A 20,957-nucleotide genomic window follows, 5' to 3' on the forward strand; every position below is an offset into this window, starting at 1 on the left:
CATTTACACACTCTGACCTTCGTGAAGGTGTGACATTTCAAGGACGCCTCAGAGCAGCTGAGCGGCGCCCCACTTTCCTTATTATATGGGTGGCACCCTCAGTGACCTAATCTTGTGATGTGTCACTCAAACCGTCGCCGACTGCCTGCTTAAAAGAGATTACAATCTGATCTGCAACAGAAGCTGTCACTGAGAAACTTGCATGAGCTACATACACACACACACACACACACACGCGTTTTTATCAGACATAACGTTCTGTTTCAGCAGCAGAGTCTGAAGCAGACGTGGCCAAGAAGCCCATAGGGTGAATGAAGCCCGTGCTGGCTGTCATGCGACTGCCGCTATGGCAACGAGTCACAAAAACAATCTGGAAAGATGAGGAGGAGGAGGAGAAGAAGAAGAAGCTGCAGGATAAATAACAACTCAAGCTGTAGCTCTGTTCCACGCCGCCTCTGCTGCCACAGCTCTGGTCTTTCAGCCTTGAAGAGTTGCTCCAGGTCTGTTTAAACACTCAGCTAAACTGCTGACTCCCAGTGGTGTGATAGGGGAGGGGGAAAAAAAAAAGATGCACCGCTGCTATTTTTAACACGGTGTGTTTGTTTCGGGGGTCTGTGTGTAAGTCTGGGCACGTGTGTGTGTGTGTGAAGCCATGGCATCCGGAGCTGCAGACGATAAATGGTGGTGTCACAACTAAACAGGAGGCTGGCATGGCTCAAGGTGACCGTCTGCTTGGGCCTTCCTTGGCTGCGGCCGAATCATAATGTCGCCCCTGGCAACACGATGTCACCCTGGACCCATGCCAAACCGAGGATCTGTGCCAGGCCCACTAGCAATCGGGAGCTTAAAACCGGTGTGTGGGCTCTCTCTCGCTCTCTCTCCCTCCCTCCCCTGCATGTCCAGTTTCATGTTCTTGCTTTTCCCGCTGCCTCTCTCTCATTCCTGTTTCATCCATCCAACAATCTCAGTATGAGACTCATGTCTTCCAGATGTGTTGACCTCTGTCGCCCTTGTCCTTTTCCCCGCTTGTCCTGAACCATCAGCATCCTCCTTAACCAAAACAACATTAGGAGGAAGCTGATCAAAACCAAACCTTGGTTCATATTTCACTCTGCTTTGCTCGACACGCCGCCTGAGAATCCGTGGTTATCTCCGTCTGCTATCTAAAAACAAGCACACTGCCAGTGCAGGATTACACGCAGCCCACGCAGATAAAACTCAAGCAGGTGCCCCCGACACAACGAAACTCGTCTGCTTGATAGGTTAGCAGACGGCATAAACCCAGAGGCGTAGGCAGAGTAGCATGCCTCTGCCGCCCACGACAGAGGAAAAACAGGTGAGAAACGGAAATCGGAAAAACGGCACATCGCTTTTCTCATTAATGAGAGACAACAAACGGGCAAATTCCACAGCATATGGAGGAGTTCAGGCTGGGAGGTGTTCAAAGCGGCCCTCGCCGTTCTCTGCCATATGGTGTCACTAATTGCTGTTTTTTTTTCCATTGCGATGCGAGAGGTGCACCGAAAGAGACGGTCGCTTGAAAGGAGGGAGGGAAAACACAGCCTTAAAACTGGGGCAGAAGTTTTTGATTGTTTAGATGTCGCATTGAGCGGTTACTAACTGCTTCCAAATTGAGCCTGGAGGGAGAGCAGAGCAGTTTATTTCATGGTATCTGGTGATTCGTGGATATGTGGCTAATTTGAGAACGTTGCATTCTCTTGAGAAGATGAGTAAAATATGTTAATCTAATCAGGCTTTACAAGACTTACAAATGGCATTAGATACTCACTGTATATTTATATGACAGAAAAATAGACCACTTATGAGAGATAAGACGAGAGAGACAAGAACTATAATATGAACCTACAATCCATTGAGCCATTTCTATATAAGTGATTCATGGAGTGAAGAGTAAACACAACACATGATGCGAAACACAGCCTGGAAAAAGAATCAGGTGTGAATGTTTCTGATGATGAATGGTTATTTAAATGGAGAAAAGAACAAGCTACAACATTATCCTGTATTTGGAGCGAGTGCTGATACACTTTAAGCAGTAAGTGTAGATTATTAACCTAGCTTTTGTTATTGTAAAGCTCTGGGAGACAGCTCATTTGGTTTTGGGATATGATAGACCCAAGCCGTGGTACTATGACTAAGTGTCAAGTGAATATAAGTTTGAAATCTTGTTAGCTGCTTCTAAAATAAAATAAAAAAACTATTACAAAGAGATTGTACAAGCTGGGTCCACCAACACAAGAAACACAGCATATTATATAGACTGGTTAACTCATAAGATAAGAATTCAAGAGGTTCAATGTCAAGTGAAACAGGAAAAATGGTCAAACTTTAGAGACAAGGCACTTAATTTTCTTCAAAAACACGTGCACAATTCCCGATAACTGAACAAAGCCTACACTGATTTCAGCTGCAGCCTTTAAAGTCGCCATTTGGTAAACAAGCTCTGGATTAAATGACAAGGAACACACGCTTATGTCATGTTCCACTTGCGCTAAGGGGGCCGTTTCATGTGAAGACTAATGAAAACACACGTGCTCCCCTTTGATTCTTACAAAACATCTTGATGATGTTATCACAGGTACGGCTCTCCCAGGAGATGGATGGCAGAACCAGCAACACCTCAAATAAAACGTCAAATTAGATTTAACACGCCCCATATGAACGAGCTAATGCGATAACGTACTCTGAGGAGAACGTATGCAAGAGCGCCAGGAGTGATATGTAATAAAAATAGAGAAAAAGCTAATGACTATGCAAATCCATTCAAACCCCAGGCAGACTCAGAGTGTGTCTCTACTCAAGGCTATAGTTACAAACGGCGTTTAGTAACCTTAAACACAGTCTTTGTGCGTGTGTGGCCAGGGCTAATGCGGCTATGATAAAGCTTTACTGTTGCCACAAACCCTCAGTCCATACGTCTGTAAGGATAACCACGGCAACAAGACATGTTGCTTCTGAAATCCTCACATGCAACGAGACGTTAACAATAAAGCAACTGTTTTCACAACAGGAACACTTTGTTAGTTTGGTGTACGTTAATTAAATATAACATAGATATCTCCACAGGGATGAATTTTAAATTATTTTGAAAGTCAGCTGAATATTCTTGAATAAATAATGAAACAAATTTATATTGTTTAATTGTTTAATTCTCACTGAATCAAAGTCTGCGTCCGTCTGACTTTTGAAGTGAAGAGACAGCTTGAGGGGAGGCTTCTAAAATTAGATCAGTCGGTGTGTGCCATTGGGATTCAAAGGGTGTACACACACACACACACACACCTGTGATGCAGGGGAGCCACGTGGGCAGTGATGCTGTTCTCAGCTTTGGCAGAAACTGCCACCTCAGAAGCCACACAGCGGGCGGCCATATTGGATCTCAGCTCTAGCGTCACATGACTTCCCTGCTACTTTGCGAGCTCATCAATCTGATCCTGTCAGCAAAAGCAGATATGATCTTGGCACAGACGAGATCTACCGTTCGGCGCTGGAGGCTTGGGAAGTAGTTACAGAAATACAGAAATATTACGGCTTGCATTGCATTTGAGAAAAGTCTGAATAAATACTGATATCTGCTGCAAATACAAATAAAGGAAAAGTTAGAGTCCTGATACCATACCCGAGACATAAGACAGACGTATTGACTTCATCCTGTCAGCTTCTCTGAGGATTAGCTTTGCTTTTGTCCGCTGCTCTGTCCGACCACATGCGCGAGCCTACACAGACACACGCGTGCACAAATTCTACTGCATTGTGTGCACACAAACTTGTTTTGTTCTCACATAAATAAAAAATAACAATCCATGTACAGTAGATACATGCACAGACTGACAGCTGCATGCATCTCCATCTCTATTCTCAACCATGAGCAAAGATTCCACAGAAGACAAACTAAATCCCTGATAGCACCTGAATGTTAGACAAAAAACAAATATAATCTAATAATTCCTACTGCGTCCTGTGACATTGCATACCCCTTTCAGTTATGTCCTTCCCATACCAGACATTCATTCGCCAGACGAACTTGAATTCCAGCGCTATGCAGACAGAACATTCACGGTCATGAGCGGCAAGGATGAGATGCACCAAAGGAGTTTTGTGTCGGCTTCAGCTCACCCCGGTCTGCTGTGTCATACCACGCACTGAGGTCACCTCTAAAATCACTGCAAACCAAGTTGGAGCAAGAGCGAGCGAGTGAGTAAGCATTTTACACCTACCTTGCAGCTTCTGCATCACGCTGGCAATGTCCCGAGATGAGTGTCCGTAGTGCCTGGGTGATGCCATGCCGCTGTCCTGAGGTCACCAAAGTCACGTCCGAGCTCCTGTGCGTCACGCCGGCAGGATTCTCATGCCTTGACCGGGAGTCCGGCCGGGCTGCAGTAGTTTTCTTCACGCCGGCTGCAGGATGTCATGACTGAGTCGTGCCCACGTTGTTATGTGTTTCAAGTCCTCCCTCTTACAGTAGCAGCCTGCAATCCTCTCACTCTGCAAAGGCCCTCCCCTGATAATGATGATGTAAGTGCACACTGTATGTGTATGTGAGCATGCATAGTGCGTACTGAACATCTCAGAGGGCCCCCTCCCTCACCTGAGCCTTTTATTTCTGCAGGATAGCTTCTCGGGCTGCATGCACTGCCACCTGCTGTCCAACAAAAAGGACTGCTCTTCCATCTCACTGAGACCTCAGGAACAAGGATCCTCACGTGCCTGCTGATGCACTGTATATGTGCATTAACTCTAAGGACAAAACATGAGTATGAAAGAAAACTGTATTAGTGGCGGGAACAGTTCAAAACAAACAAAACATTTCTGATTTTGTGTAAAAAAAGATAAAATTCTCTCGCATTTTTGACAGTAAAGTCGACATAAAATTGATTTTCAATTTTAAAAGTTACATCTTTCTCAAGTTCAACATACTGTCTCCATTTATGTATTCACAGACTGTATATATAATGGTACATAGTGTATCTTATCTTGCGTTTTTCACTTGTTTATAGTCGACTTAGTTTATTATATTTCAAACATTTAAGACTTGATGCTGCTGTAACATAACAATTTCCCTGGCAGGATCAATAAAGTACATCTATCGATCATAAATGGGGTTTATTTGCCGTAATGGTCATAGCAGAACTTATCTGCTTATCTCAAAGGGTGTTTTGAAACAGGAGGCACAAACCAGCTCTAGTAAACATCCTGGAAGCTACGTATTGCACGTGTAAAGATATGTAGAAAAGCCAATTTCAACACTTTCCGCTTCATTAGTATATGTTGATGATAATTTGAATCGAGTTAGATCTATCGATGTTGAATTATCAACTTATTGTTATTAAAAACTACAATAACTACATTAACATGTTTCTTTTGACCTGGGAAAGGACTGGATGATTTATTTGAATCTGGAGCTGATTCAGGTTGTGTCTCAGAACCTGCATGGACTGCTCCATAATTCACGGCTTATCGGAAAGCTTCGTGAATTATTTCATGACATCACCTCCGCGGTCTGATCTTACGCTGCTCCGGATAAAGAGAGGATTGTCGCATTTCCACAAATCAAATCCCGTCCTAGAAATAACAAGGCGGGATCCTGAACACATCTGATTTCTAAGAGATAGATGCAAATTTACAACAGCAAACAACAACCGAAACACACCGCTGCCAATAAAGCGTCTCTCTTAAAACACAAACATCCGAGACGTGGTGCTCTGCAAAAGATCAATGGCACCGTTTGAAATGCAGGAGGGAGGTGAGATGAACCGCTGGGCTCTGAGCACTTATCGCAATGTGTAATCCCATTAGACAAGTCCTTTCATCATCATCTCAGGAGAGCTCTTAGAAAGAGCTGAAAGACGAGCCACACGGTGCTCCGGCCACAACATCTTTCAATAAAATGATGGAAGAGGAGTGGGCGCGATAATCATAGAAACTAGCAAATGATTACTGAATCACTCTCTTTCTTCAGTTTTGTGACTGGCAGCAGGTGGACGAGGTTGACTTTAAGGGTGGGAATCTAGCTGTGTGTCTTTTGAAGTCATGCTGTGTGCTGTTTTTTCAGCAGGGACTGAATAAACAGTATGTTTACAGGGGGGAAAAATACTCAAAATGGCGTGTGTGCACTATATTTGTGGGGTATTACAGGCAAAGCTCACCACTAAATAAATTCTATACCACATGGCCACATAAAAATTTGAAGTTGGAATCAAAACAGACCGTAAACAAGAAGACTATCCAAACTACTGGCATGCCCAATTGCAAAAACCATAGCAAAGCCAGGGGAAATGATTTACCTTGGTAGTTTAACCAACCAGAAATGCACATGTGTCACAATCAGCTGTATGTCTTGCCCGTGTACCGTGGGGTTTAGCAGGACTGGCTGCTGGCTGCTCGGCAGCAGGGATGGACTGCTGATTCCTACATTTTCACGCCGCTCTGCTCGGGGTGACCTCTACCGTCCAGAGTCCCTCAGGACCAAACACATTCAGCAAAACAGAGAGCGGACAATGTTGCAGCAGAGTGGAGCAGGAGACAAAGCATGCAGGTCAATAGGCAAAACCTTCCAGTAGCTGCCAAATCCTACCCTTCTGAGGGCCGTTTTCTTATCTAATCACTGCACCGGCAGAGAGCTGGGACCAAGACCGCCAGGGTGGTAATCTCTTCCGTGCATAGTCAGCAGTTTCCCAAAATCTCATTAGAAAGTTTGTTGTCGGCCTGCGTGTTAAAATCAACAGTGGCAAAGAGGGAAATACGGCTCTGCAAATCTATTTCACACCCTGAAAACTGTGTCTAAAAAAAGCTTTTTGAGGTAAAAACTAACAACGATTTTTCCTTAAGCAAAAGGAACATGTTTTAAGAAATGATAGAAATTATGTTATACTCATGTTTGTGAATTATTGCCTTCTATGACGGATGACTCATTAAGCTGCAATTTATTGAACCTAAGCTGTGCAAAATAAAAAAATATGCTCCCATACTCCTTGTATTCAGCTGCAACTTCTAAAATTTAAGTCCGCTTTTCAAAATCTCAGTATCTACTCTAACATTTCAGATGAATGTGACAGATGATGCCTTGCCTCTCTTTGTAACTGGAGTCAAGCTTTCTTCTCTCGCACCAGATTTATACTACGTTGTCACTGTTTTGGTACCAAGCTACAAACTGACCCTTATACAGCACAGTGGTAATTGGAAACATCTTCTTACACCATTACCTCATAATTCAACGGCCTGGGCCTGGCCTACACTTCCCTCCAGAAAAGACATTCATTCATTCATTCATCTTCTGTAACCGCTTGTTCCTGTTAAGGGTCGCGGGGTCTGCTGGAGCCTATCCCAGCTGTCATTGGGCGAGAGGTGGGGGTACACCCTGGACAGGTCACCAGTTTATCGCAGGGCTAACACAGAGAGACAGACAACCATTCACACTCACGTGCACATCTACGGCCAATTTAGAATCACCAATTAACCTAACTAGCATGTCTTTGGACGGTGGGAGGAAGCTGGAGTACTTGGGGAGAACCCACGCAGACACAGGGCCAGAAAAGACATTAAAGACATATTCTAAAGCCCCATCAATTTGACTGTCAGGTTCTTCTTTAAGTTGGAAGAGATAAGATGCTCAGTAAAAGATATTTAGACGATATTTTTTTTGTTTTGGTTGTTGCGTCACTCTTTGAGGACACTTATTCTGCTCTTATATAAAAAAAAAATAATCATGTTAAACATGTAACACTGCTGCTATCTCTGATTCTGAATAAAAGCATTTAGATGAAGCAGAGGTGCACAATGTGTATGATATCAAAACTGTGGGAAGATTCTTTTAGCGTATGATATAAAATGAGCAAATGCACTGTTGTTACCTCAGCGCCGACATTAAATATGAGGAAGGAAATCCAGCTAATTAGGTTTTTCTTAAATATGGGTCAAAGTCTAGCCCACATAATTACTTGCCGTGGTGGGAGTGGAGGAGCTCTCTGAGAGTTTCACATCACATGAGTATTACACCATCTACTGGTCAGAGAGGGAACTGAAGTGACACGTCAAACCATTTTTTTTTTTTCCAAACATATGAAAGTATCACTGACTGGAGCGGTTACTATTTATATCCACAACAGCACATTGATGAAAACATGTTGTTTTGAGAATCAGCAAGACACTAGTTTGTTAAACTTCAAAGACCACGTTATAGTATCACCTCCATTGCTACTCAAATCATTAAAGTCCTCATAGGATGTTGATTTCCTCATTAAAACATAAAGTACAGCACACTGTCACCAGTTTACCACCACTCTGTTCAGTGACATTTTGATAAACGCCATGAAGTTGAGCTACAAAAGCTCCAGGAATGTCTCCTCGCTCCACCTATGAACAGAAAACTCTGCTACCCTTTATAAATTTCTCTACAACAAAACACAATGTCTCTAGTTCACACGGTGCTATGGGTGTTTGCTGGGTATGTGGAACAGGTTTTACGGCAGAGCCAACAATTAAAGGAAGTTCAAGCTGTGGTCAGGGTACTCTCTCACTCTTTTTCTCTATGCCAGAGAGAAGGATGTTGGCTTCTTATTATAATACACTCATGAAGATTTTGACTAAAAATCTCATATTTTTGTATATTACTTGACTTAAGTGGTTGAGAATAAGGTTAGGAATATGGATCAGCTATGCTATAGAGAGTAAAATTAATAGACATTGGGCTGGTCCGCATTAGAAACATACCAATATGACTACACACATCCTGTACTGTACTGACTGCACTGATGACCTTGCAGCTGTGGCTTAACATGGATTAAAACAATGCTGAGTGAGGGATAAACAATGAGCAGCATGAAGAGCTTCAATCATTTCAGCAGGAAAAAAAAAAAACCCAAAAAACATCTAATTAAAAACATTAAAATGGTAGCTGCTCTTATCAAGCCACAAATGTTTACACTGGATCTCTCAAGCTGAGGAAAGGACCAGACGTCCAACCCAGGCACCACTGACCTGGCAGACGTCGTGGAAAAAGTGAGCCTACCAACAAAGACGCTCGAAACACAGAGCTGTTTGAAATGTAGTAGTATCGCTATTTTGCGTCATTACAACAGAGTGTTAGAAGCACTTACATAATTGCCACCATCAATTTCAGCTGCGGGTTTGACTTCAACACCCATTTCAGGCCCAGATCTGTAACTGCTGCTGGTGCAGCTAATGACCAGACTCCCGTCTGTGGTCTCTGTGGTGGAAGGGGGGGGGGGGGGGGGGGGGGGGGAATGAGAGATTGAAATATTTATTATTTCTGAGAGGAAGAAAAATACTGGTGAGTGTAGTGGACTTTCCTACGGTGACAGCTAAACGCTAACTCTTCAGGTTGCCGCGGTGACGCTTTTTCTGACATTAATCAACCTCAAGGAAATGATGGCAGAGGAAGTGATTACAGAAACACCCCATCTCCCCACCTCCAGGATCTCTCTGTCCTGGATAGATAAGCCACTCCTGTTGCTAATTTCAAGCAGAAAGGCAGGAAATGTGACAGTGTAGTTTTCCGCTTCCATAAACAAGACGACGGCCAGGGTTAGCTGCCAGTCCTGTGTGCCTCTGGGCTGAGTCTCCCTCTGAGGGAGTCGCACATACATACGGACGGAGAAAGTGTGCGAGAGAGGAGAGCGGGAGAAAGTAGGAGAACAGGAAAGAGACGGTGCAGAGAGACAGGAAAACCCATCAGAAGAAAAGGAGTGTAGGGACAAACTGACAGAATAAGGGAGAAGAAGAGAGTGAAAGACTGTCTCTCTTCTTCTCCTCTGGCCAAGCAGATAGTCATGGCTGAGAACAGCACAAATCTCTTTATGGAAATATTTCAGTCTTTCGATGCTGGTGAGTTTTTTTTTCTAACTTTCCTTCTCTTTTAGCTGTTTTTTTTTATGTGGTTGCTTTGATTGCTGCTCTTGTTCTCTCAGGAATTCAAGCTTTAATCAGCCCTGGAATAGAAGCAATATGTGGGCTGTTAGTTCTGAACTCTACGAAATAGAAGAAATCTGCTTATTCAAGACACAGTTTTTGATTTTTACGCACACTCAATCCAGGACCTAATTGTTTCCGATAAGTTTTTCGTCGCATTCTTTTCTCTGTTTTCACAAATGTCATTTCCAGATGACATCTGACCAGTGTCTGCTTTCTCCTTTCCCAACATTCGAGAGAGAAGGAAAAAAAAAAACACAGCCGTGGAAATACGAGCTCGTAACAAAGCAGATTCGGTTAACACTTAATGGTATCGAGAGGAAACTGATTTGTTTTCTCTGGAAGACGTCCAAGGGGGATTTGTCTCATCCGCTGCATTCTCTCCCTCCTCTAAAGCATGTTTATGTTGGCATTGCTGCCTCGAAAGCAAAGAAGCAAAGAAATCCGTAGCTTTTTTTTTTTTTTTTTCAGACTAAAACGTAGTTTGTTGTCCCCAAGTGACTTCATCTGGTAAACAAGAAAGAGGAATGCCTATCATTATTTTGTCAAGGGGCACCGTCTTGCAAGGCACTGCTGGCAATTTGTTACAAGCAGATGTTTTTGTAATGTTGGTAAGGCCATACATTCTAATTAAAATTCCTCCCGTTGCCAAGCGATGATAAATATAAAACTGTCAGTAAGGAAAAGTGCTTTAAACGCTTAATCCCTCGTAATTCTACAAAAAAATACTAATGAGTAATGACATGAAAAGCAAATAATGTAGAATATGAAGTAAGAAAAATACATACTGCAGCCCAGCTCATAAACTACATGCTTCTGTCTTCACAGTCCCTCTGATTATAGCTTTCTGTGTGTCCATTGCGGTGGGCCTTCTCTTGGGTGCCCTGGTTTATGTGGTCCTGACGTGGATGTCCCGACGCAGGATAGGCTCGGCGAGCATCACCCGCCGCCCGCCTCGCCACTCGCACACCTCGTCCCGCAGCCGCCCGGGCTTCAACCGCAACAGCAGCTACGACCGGCGGAGCAACAACAGTTTGGTCAGCGCCGCTTTCACCTTCCACCGCCAGACCTCCTCCCCCGACCACCTGGACCCGCTGGGGAGCAAATCCAGCTTCAGGGCTTCCACCTTCCACCCTCTCCTCCAGTGCAGCCAGATCGCGAGGGAGGCAGAGGAGGGGAGCCAGACCACACTGCCTCGCACACCGACTCTGACAATGTCAACTGGAACGTCTCAAAATGCGGCCGAGCCGGCTGCCACCCCGCCAAGACCGCAGTCCTTCTGGGGGAGCAACGGTGTGAGAGGTTTCCATGCGACGCAAACCCCACCTCCAGCTTATGAGAGCATCATTAGGGCTTACCAGGAGACATGCACCTGATAGGAGTGAGATGTTGAAACTAACTGAATCAGCCCTGAGTTGTAAATGGTTTTCCAGAGGATAATGGATTAAATCTATATTGATGTGATGTATATGACCAGGTGAAGCTGGCGGAGCAAACAAGGAGGTCAAGGTCAACAATGTGCCCATAATAACACCTTGAAACTGCATCATTTTGTATGGCTATTGGTATGCCTATATATATATATATAAAACGTTGGCTGTTGACAACTACTCCTCTTAAAAATGAGCAGTCTCACATGTGCCCGCACAGAACGTTTCTTTAGTCTAAACAAAGCAAAAATCTACAAATACATATTGTTGGCTGGGCATTTATGGAGCAAGACGAGACGTATGCTTCATCCCTGCTGGTCATATAATAACTATGCAAGAATGACAGAGAATGACTATATATGCGAAGCGTAATAAAAGATATATGTGTCAGATATGTATCTATGCGAAATGATCCTGAAGACCGGGTTAAATTGACCCAATGTTTTATTTGCTGACCCACACATATTTTTACAGCGCTGCAACATGTGCGTGCGTGTGTGTGCGTGTGTGAGCGGCATCCTAAAAAAATGTTCTGTGTGTACCTGCATGAACCGTATGCATGAAGAGAAAGAGAAAGAGAGACAAAGGTGTGGGCATTAAATGTTTTTATATGTTATGTATGTTTTGAATGTAATTTCACTGAACTCTGCTCTTAAGTTAATGCAATAAAAGCAATAATAAAAAGGTTTTCCAAACAGAAGTTGTGGTCTTTAACAAGTTTGATACTGAGGGCATTCGCTAGCAAAAACAAAGCAGTGCCCCTCTCACACATATGTGCACCAAACATGCACATAATAACACCTCTAAAATACAGTAGTCACCCAAAAACATACATTGGAGAAGTTTCTAAAGCTATACTTTGTTATCTGGGTAAGAGAAATTGTAATGTTTATGCACATTATTGTTTGCACGTTCTCCCTGTGTCTGTGTGGGTTCTCTCCGGGTACTCCGGCTTCCTCCCACCATCCAAAGACATGCTCATTAGGTTCATTGGTGATTCTAAATTGGCCATAGGTGTGAGTGTGAGTGTGAATGGTTGTCTGTCTCTCTGTGTTAGCCCTGCGATGGACTGGCGACCTGTCCAGGGTGTACCCCCACCTCTCGCCCGATGACAGCTGGGATAGGCTCCAGCAGACCCCCGCGACCCTTAACAGGAATAACCGGGTATAGAAAATGAATGAATGAATGAATGAATGCACATTATTGTATTGGGATGTCCTGCATGCACAATCTATCACGACAAACTACATCCTGATGTCAATCGGTCAGCACCACCGGCGGATACACCTCCTACTGTAAACATATCAGTCTTTATCTTTAATTTATTGCATAATTACCAAATTGACTGTTTTATACAGGAAAAATTTGCATATTACAGTAAAAGGCTTTAGAGATTTACAGGTCAAAAGGTAGATCCACCCTTCAAATAGCAAAAACAAATATCTATATATTGTATAATAATTATCATAATCATAATGTGTTTTACTAAATTAATCGCAAAAAATAAAAATAAAATAATATATTTTTTTAGGTTTTGTTGTTTTGATCCGAGCTAAACGCCTCTGATGACGTATTATTTGTGAGACACGTTTTACGCTGTGTTTATGGACACCGAGGAACACCGGCCGCTGTGGTGGATGACATTGTCGTAGTTCTTTTCGATAAACACGGTAATTTCACTGTTCGGCTTCAAAAAAAAGCTAAACTACATTTTGATCTTGTCAGTCAGCTGGTTGTCATAAAGTCAGAGAGCTACGCTAAGCTCTGAAAGTGAAACGTTAGCCAGAAGCTAGCTGAATCTACAGCAAGTTAGTGTTAGCTTACGGCTAAGTTAGCAACGTTTTTTTAACTTTAACGCTACAACTGAGTGGAACATCGGTCTATATGTTATTGTAGCATGAGCCAGGCTGTCAGAAGAGGTGGCAGTCTACTTTTTTAAGGGGAGCTAAGGTAGCTAACGTTAGCTAGAGGTCTACCAAATGAGTTCATCCTTTTACATTAGCTACCAAAGTTGCTTTAATGTTAAAACTATTAGAGGCTTAAAGCTCCAGTGATCGCATAAACTGTAATTATCTGGACTATTCTGCATCATCTGACTCAGGCTGCTATTTATGCTATAAATCCTTTTTCATTCAATTGTTTTTTGTTTTGTTTTTTATCAAGAATGTAATTGTCCATCCACACATGTGACTTTCTTTCGTATTTCCTGGTCTAGGTTGGAAAGTTTTCGTCTCTGGTGGACTTAGGAGGAGGGTATACAGGCGGAGGATGTCTGTTGCAGCTCTGCGTCTGATCCGCTGCCGGAGACTGAGTACAGCTGGGACGCCCGGTGTGAAAAAGGTGCTCCAGTGGAAAGATTTAAGTGAGTTATCAGGGTACCGCTGGCCTTACGTGTTCACATCTTATTGTCAGAAACCATCAATAAAGATGTCTCTTCTGTTCACTTTTAGGGAAAGTTGCTAAAGTAACCGGTGCAGTGGTCTTGGGGTGAGTTGTGCACAGTTCACACGCGGGTTACAATTCTTCACTGGCCACATTTGATTTCTGCTGTTTGTGTGGAAAATAATTAGCACCGCTGCACGGCTTATCCACTGTCTTTCTCTGCAGGGGCTGTCTTTTTATTACTTATGAGGTGGTAGCCTTGGATAAAGCAGTGACCATTGACACTAGTGCAATTCTTCAGGAGAAATACAAGTCTTACATCTATCTGCAAACCACACCCTCCGAAGAAAAAGACAACCTAACTGCAGGTGATTAAAGTCTTTACGGCCGAAATTGGAAGTTATCACGTGTTGTCATGTGATGTTTTTGGATATGGTGCTACAGACTAACTGCATGAAATCTGACGAAATATGCTGAGTGGCTTTATTTAGTCCTTGTCTGACCAGCTGGCCAGTGACATCTGTTATAATTTCCTTCCTGCCGGTATATTTGGGTCACTCTGTTGACTGATCTCACATCCACTAGTCAGTGTTCTCCTTTTCCATGGAAACAATCACGACTAACTTATACTCAAAGGCTCAATAATGAGCACAAAAATGAACAAATATCTGACTTTATCTGTGCATTTGTTCCAGGACTTACAAACAAAGCAAGGAGGGAACTTCATAAAGCAGCGAGACGGTTTCTAGAAATATCTTCGAGGCTTCTGCTTCAGTCGCTAGACGGTAAGAAAGTAAAAGTTGCTTTTGTGACATCCTACCAAAATCTTGGATTTAGAAGGCAGACGCCGCCGCCAGTAGACTCGCAAATATTTATTCTCAGAAAAAACTGCAGCTGTCGAGTCATTTTTGCGTGGAGCCGTGTACGCGGAGACCAAAGGAAACACCTGCCCCTTCTCATGCACATCCTGTTTTTGGATGTCACATAGTTTGTACATTAATATGTACTCTGACTGGAATATGCGTACACGGATTGTTTTGTCCATATATGAATTCTATACAACGCGTGCTTTTTAATCTAAATTCACTGTTTTTTTTTAGGATTATAGCAATACATCAGCAAAACCTCTTAAAATTAACTCTTGACCTTTTACTAATTACTAGCTGTCAAGTTGATGACACGAGGTTTGCTACCACAAGGTTTGTACTGTAGCTCCCTAGCTGTTGTCGTGATCTAAACGTGGTACTCTAGACTCTGGTAGCTGGCCTGGTAGTTTGAATAAAGCTTTACATAGCCCCCTAGAGATACAACTTGGAGACACACCTCTCCACTTTGCTCTGTAAATGTACAGCTGTTTAGTTTATTCTGCAATTGTGTGTCTTAGAGCACTTCAGCCACGTGGATGCAGACCCACATGAGGTGGCATTATGGGCCCTCTTGAAGAAAACACAGTCACCCAATAAAGCCATCAGACTACAGGCTGTCCAGGAGCTTGCAGACAATCACCACTGGCACGGTAAATTAAACAAAAAGACCCATATCATTTAAAAGTAATTTATAATACACGCACTGCATTGGTGTTAGATCACACTTCTTGTGAATAACGCAGACTACCAGTACCAGACAGCAGCCCAGGTCATAGACCAGCGGACAGCGTTGGGCCTGGCTCGGACGCCTCAGGTAGACCTGCGATTCTTCCGGCACCCTCCTCCGCTGCCTGCCTTGGAGGACGTACGTATCTTCATGAGATATTCTACTGTTTAGCACGTCTGCCAGCTGTGACTACCTCAGCTTTACCTCGCACGCGTATATAGGAAGAAACTAAAACGTATTCATGCTTTCTCAGGGTTTGTCAGCAGAGGATGGACTGAGGCAGCTGCTGGCATCTTTGCCTCAGTCTGAGGTGGACAAATGTGTCCAATACTTCACCTCCCTGGCCCTCAAAGAAAGCACTCAGTCACTGGCAGCACAAAGGGTAATAATAAGAGTTGTATGCCAACATGTACTCATATATAACACCTTAAAGATGGCGAAGAAGAGCCTAGAACACAAATCAGCATGAAATAAATCCGCTGCTGACGTGAGATTTTTGATTCCTGTCACTAACATGTGGACGTGTTGTTGTTACAGGGTGGTCTGTGGTGCTTTGGTGGCAACGGGCTGCCGTACGCCCAAAGCCTGACCTCTGTTCCTTCAGAGAAGGTGGAGTCTTTCTGTCTACAGGCCCTCGTACAGCACTCAAAGGTAATGATTATACATCTGAACATGATTCGGTCTGGAGAAGAGGTTGGCCAGTTCCATTATTCTAAAAATAATCATGGTCATTGTAGGAGTGCATTCTTCATCTTGGTCCTCCCTCCAGCCCTTTATCAGTCATTCAAATAGAAACTAAAAACAAAGCAGTTTTTGCTTTAGTTTAGATTCATATGTCCCACGACTGGAGGGGCACTTCTCTGCATACAGTTATTATTATAAGTACTTTTACCTCATTATCTTATAAGGGTAGCCCATAAGTGGATGACCATGATAGTGTGTTAGAATAATAATTAATGAAACGTGTGTTTATTGACTGCAGGTGCAAAGCCACTGCGACCATATTGTTTCCAGTGGAGGTCTGCAGCTCCTCCAGAGGGTCTATCAGCTCAGAAGAGACTCCCTGAAGATCCAGAGAAACATTGTTCGGATCATAGGGAACTTGGCACTAAACGAAGGTGTCCACCAGGCCATAGCGCAGTCTGGTAAGTCTGGTCACACTCGCCTGTGTGTATTTTCTGTTTTTAATATTTTCTGTCGCAATATTAACTTAAAAAACCAAACATTTGAACGGGTGCGACCGTTCTCCTCTTTCTTCCTACCTGTTCAACTCCCTCAGGTTGGATCTCCGTGCTGGCTGAGATGATGCAGTCTCCTCATGTGATGCAGGCCTCTCACGCAGCCCGTGCTCTGGCCAACCTGGACAGGGAGACGGTGAAGGAGAAATACCAAGACGGTGTTTACATCCTCCACCCACAAACACGAGACAAGTAGGGAAACCGTTCAGTTTGAATGTTGCATCAGTTCTTGTGACGCGTCACTTTCGTTTTATATTTCGTGTGACTCAGACATACCAAATGTTTTAATTTCCAGCCAGCCGATCAAAGCAGATGTGCTGTTCATCCACGGGATCCTAGGGGCAGCTTTTAAAACGTGGAGGCAGCAGGACCGCAGTGCTGCAGAGGAAGAAAGAGAAGCTGAAAGCAGAGATGACTATACAGAGTGCTGGCCAAAGGTGACAAATGCACCAAATTCCTCGAATTATAGTAGAGTATCACTGATTACCATTAGGGGGCTATCCCCTGTTTTTCTTCCTACGAAAAAATGTAATCTTTGGAACAACTGGAAGGAAATAAATCATGTTGTGTCCTTGTATTTCTTGACAGTCATGGTTGGCTGCTGACTGTCCAAATCTAAGAGTACTGTCAGTGGAGTATGACAGTCATCTCAGCGACTGGATGGCCAAGTGTCCTGCTGAGAGTCAGAGGTAAAAAAAAAACTGTTTCTTAATATATCCGCTGGTGATTATGTATGCAGGATTACAAATGCGTACAATTGTGGAAAAAAACTATATTAAAAATAATGATCATGATGTATCAAATTGTTTTCGGACTCCTCAGGAAGTCTTTGGCCTACAGAAGTCGAGAGCTGCTAAAGAAGTTAAAGCAGGCAGGAGTTGGGGAAAGGCCTGTGGTCTGGGTAGCCCACAGTATGGGAGGTATTCCATCAGAACTTTCCTTCCACAAGCATGTCAAGAGTTTCACTCAATAATATTTTCTTGAACTTGCATCTAGTCGTGGCTATATTTGTCTGATTTAAATGTTGCACTCACGTGTGTATGCCTCTTTCCTCTTGTGCTTGGTTTCTCTGTCAGGTCTGCTTGTGAAGAAAATGCTGCTGGATGCCTCAGAAGACCCAGACATGCGCGGGTTGTTACAGAACACCAAAGGCATTTTGTTCTACAGTGTTCCTCACCATGGCACCAGTATGGCCGAGTACTCCGTCAATGTCCGATATCTCCTCTTCCCGTCAATAGAAGTCAGGGAACTCTGTAAAGGTGAGTATGCGCATTTTTCAAAACTAACTAAATAAATAAAAAGTTCAATATCCACTGTGCTTTAAGACTCTGTGTGCTTTAAGACTCACCAGCTCTGCGCAACCTGAATGAGGGCTTCCTTAACATGGCCAAAGAAAAGGAATTCAAGGTGCTGAGTTTTGCGGAGACGGTGCCAACAAACATAGGCCCCATGATCAAGATACTGGTGGTACCAACGCAGTCAGCAAGTATGGGAATAAAGCATATCTATCTATAATGTAAGATTTAAAATATGAAGAACAGAATTTATAGGTTTTGTCTGTAACGTGGTTCCTTTACCCGGTTCGGTTTCAGATCTCGGCATCGGGGAGCTCATCGAAGTGGGCGTAGATCATCTCAACATCTGCAAGCCAGAGAAGAAGGACTCGTTCCTGTACAAACGCAGCCTCCAGTTCATCCAGGAAGCCCTTCAGACCTTCATCAGCCACTGACTCAAATATATGAGCACAAACACTTTTCTTAATCTACTGTAAATGTGAGCTGTGGGAGAGCACTATCACCCCCCCATCCTCCAACCAAAAGACATAACTGCCTCTTGTTGTTGCACATTCACCTAAACAACCACTAATGTGATTATATCATAACAATGAATATAAGATTTATTTAAGATTTAACATATGCGAAAAGTTTTGACAAAGAAACCTGGGTGCTTACTTTGTTTTTCTAGCCACCTTCTTAAGATTGGTTTCAGATTAGTTAAAGATTTCACTTGTAAGTAATTTAGTTCTTGAGCAGGCAGAATCCAGGCTGATGGGTTTAAAGTCCAACAGCTGGCCTACTCAACAACACAACGTTCGATCCAACGTGATTTAACAACAAACTGACAAAACAGACGAGGAGGAGGAGGCGCGGCAGTAACTTGCCAGCGGTCCCTCATATCCTCACATTTTATGTCAGTTTTTTTTCCCCTTTTCATTTTAGACCTGCCAGTTTAAGATAAGCCACATGTAAGTGTTTACTTCAGGATGCACTGACATTTTATGACCAACAATGGTCATCTGTACCTTTGACCAGAGCAAAGGTTTAAGATTTTATTTTTGTATTTTAACGATTTAACCCTAACTATATGAAAGTCCTATATTGTGTGCCAAAATGTATTCATTCCCAAAGCCTTACCTCAAACGGACCTGCATTAATGTGTTAGCCCTGGTTATTTATTTTTATGAGACTAACGAAGCAATGGGATTTTAATCTCCACGTGTTTTTCAGGTACAACTGCCACTAACAATGCTGAAAGCTGGCAATGGACTGAATAAATGTATAAGATGGAGGGTTAATTTGACGTCTCTGTACATTTATTTATTTTTGTTTTATTCTTATTTTATATTTTTTTAATGCGTGGTATTAATGCGGTATAAAAGAAAAGAAAAAAATAGCTATTTTCCCAACTGCGTAATAAATCTGCACAGAAAAAGCGAAACGCAAACATACCTTTTATATTGCGCATGCGTACGTTTTAGATTCGCTGAGGATTGTCCCTTTGAAGACACCGTACTTTATCCCCATACGCTGTGACGACTTGAGCACAGTTAGCATTAAGGAACTGAAGCTCTCAGGTTTGTGAAAGGCTCTTTTCCTGTTTATATATATATTTACAAATTTGGTTAAAATAGTTAAGCATGTTCTTTTTGTGGTAGCTTGTTTGATCAGTATTTGAGAAATATTTTACTTAGCTGAACACGTCTGAGGGTTATGTTTATACTGACCTAGCGTTAGCAGTAAAATGCTAACTGGACTCAAACTGAGAGCTAGCGTTTACGAACATTTATTTATTTATTTTTAGTTGATTTTATCCACCTAAAGAGATTAAAATCCAGACATGTCTTCTCTAACTGTGTCGCATTTATTCATCGAAATTTACTTTGACATTTTTAGCCCTTCGTCTGTTAATGGCCATGAAAGTTACGTCTTTGTTGTTGTTGTGCTTCAGGTTTTGAACACTTAAATTTCCTGGACTGAGGATTTGTGTGCACCTGTCAACATGGTCAACGTACACAAAGGTGTCCTTGTTGAATGGTAAGGAAAGCTGTCAATCTGCCAAGAAATATTTGCACCCTAATCAAGCGCTTCTGATGAAAACTGAAAACCATTAGCAACAATCACCATCAGATGATTTCACAGACATAACTTATGTGAATCTTTTCCCCCTTTCTTCCCTACACTCTCAGTGATCCTGCAATGAAACAGTTCCTCCTCTACCTGGATGAAAAAATGGCCTTAGGGAAGAAGTTCATCCTGAAGGACCTCGACGACACACACCTTTTCATCCTGGCAGAGGTGGTTCACACACTCCAGGAGAGGGTTGGCGAGCTGATGGACCAGAATTCATTCCCTGTCACGCAGAAATAACCCTGAGATATTTTTCTTGGACACTGGACTGTTTATTATTTTGTTGCAATTAAAAACATACTGTTTGTAATGTTTTAACTGCAGACTGAAATGGAACAATAGTTCTGTCTGTTACAATGCTTTAATACTTGGCTGCCGGCTTGAAAGTTTTTGTGTCCTTGGTTTAAATTGATGATTTGAGCGAACGCTTCTACATCAGCCTGTGTTTTTATGGAGGGTTGATAAAAGTGTGTAAAATAAACGACTAAAAAGAAGCAAAGGTGTGCAGATGTGTGAAAGTGAACTTTTGTGTGTTTTTCACATTGTTGGAGTTGAAAATAAACTGAAAAATATCAGTATACACAGCAACAAGAAAAATTACAGAGTAAGATAATAATAAAAATAGTAAGTGGAAAACAAAATTGTAACTTGCGAATGTGGGATAATGGAGCTGTTGTTTCATTACAGGTAACACACACACCTGAAAGTTTACTATATCCACTTTGTGAAGATATGTAGGATCCTGGAGTTCATAATTTTCTAAATAAATCTTATATCGCACAAGTAGGCTTAAAGAGAATCTAAAACGAAGGTGTAAATTATAAGAGTACATTTTTAGTGAAGTTTAAAGAGTTTAGTCTCAATGCTCATTGATGAACAGAGCTTTGTTCAGAGTTCGCCCTCTTGTGGACAACATGGGAGCTGCACACTGCGCCCTAGTTGACGTTTCTTATTCAAGT

The 20,957-nt window shown here is 42.7% G+C and overlaps 3 protein-coding genes and 1 long non-coding RNA gene across 5 annotated transcripts; all 4 read left to right on the plus strand.

Moving 5' to 3' along the window:
* Positions 1 to 139: 139 nt before the first annotated feature.
* LOC311499194 lies at positions 140 to 5,358 on the plus strand. 2 transcript variants are annotated; one of them, XR_014699444.1, is made up of 3 exons: positions 140 to 500; positions 651 to 4,536; positions 4,631 to 5,358. It is a non-coding gene; the product is annotated as an uncharacterized lncRNA (long non-coding RNA). The 2 variants fall into 2 exon arrangements; XR_014699445.1 differs by having other exon boundaries at positions 702 to 4,536.
* Positions 5,359 to 9,422: 4,064 nt separating this feature from the next.
* Positions 9,423 to 12,274, plus strand: myct1a (myc target 1a). Its single transcript, XM_084560080.1, has 2 exons — positions 9,423 to 9,864; positions 10,777 to 12,274. The coding sequence occupies exons 1-2, from the start codon at positions 9,810 to 9,812 to the stop codon at positions 11,322 to 11,324; spliced, it is 603 nt and encodes a 200-aa protein (XP_084416206.1). The 5' UTR covers positions 9,423 to 9,809; the 3' UTR covers positions 11,325 to 12,274.
* Positions 12,275 to 12,984: 710 nt separating this feature from the next.
* serac1 (serine active site containing 1) lies at positions 12,985 to 19,157 on the plus strand. Its single transcript, XM_084560143.1, has 17 exons — positions 12,985 to 13,048; positions 13,594 to 13,740; positions 13,829 to 13,865; positions 13,986 to 14,128; positions 14,456 to 14,545; positions 15,145 to 15,276; positions 15,370 to 15,491; positions 15,607 to 15,735; positions 15,891 to 16,004; positions 16,336 to 16,498; positions 16,633 to 16,783; positions 16,887 to 17,028; positions 17,180 to 17,280; positions 17,414 to 17,511; positions 17,668 to 17,850; positions 17,934 to 18,077; positions 18,184 to 19,157. Exons 2-17 carry the CDS (start codon positions 13,647 to 13,649, stop codon positions 18,318 to 18,320), a joined length of 1,980 nt encoding a protein of 659 aa, XP_084416269.1. The 5' UTR covers positions 12,985 to 13,048; positions 13,594 to 13,646; the 3' UTR covers positions 18,321 to 19,157.
* Positions 19,158 to 19,401: 244 nt separating this feature from the next.
* On the plus strand, positions 19,402 to 20,501 carry gtf2h5 (general transcription factor IIH, polypeptide 5). Its single transcript, XM_084560524.1, has 3 exons — positions 19,402 to 19,445; positions 19,820 to 19,905; positions 20,058 to 20,501. Exons 2-3 carry the CDS (start codon positions 19,871 to 19,873, stop codon positions 20,236 to 20,238), a joined length of 216 nt encoding a protein of 71 aa, XP_084416650.1. The 5' UTR covers positions 19,402 to 19,445; positions 19,820 to 19,870; the 3' UTR covers positions 20,239 to 20,501.
* Positions 20,502 to 20,957: the final 456 nt, after the last annotated feature.

This window comes from Chelon labrosus (genome assembly GCF_963514085.1).
Source record: "Chelon labrosus genome assembly, chromosome: 14".
In the NCBI taxonomy this organism is placed as follows: domain Eukaryota; kingdom Metazoa; phylum Chordata; class Actinopteri; order Mugiliformes; family Mugilidae; genus Chelon; species Chelon labrosus.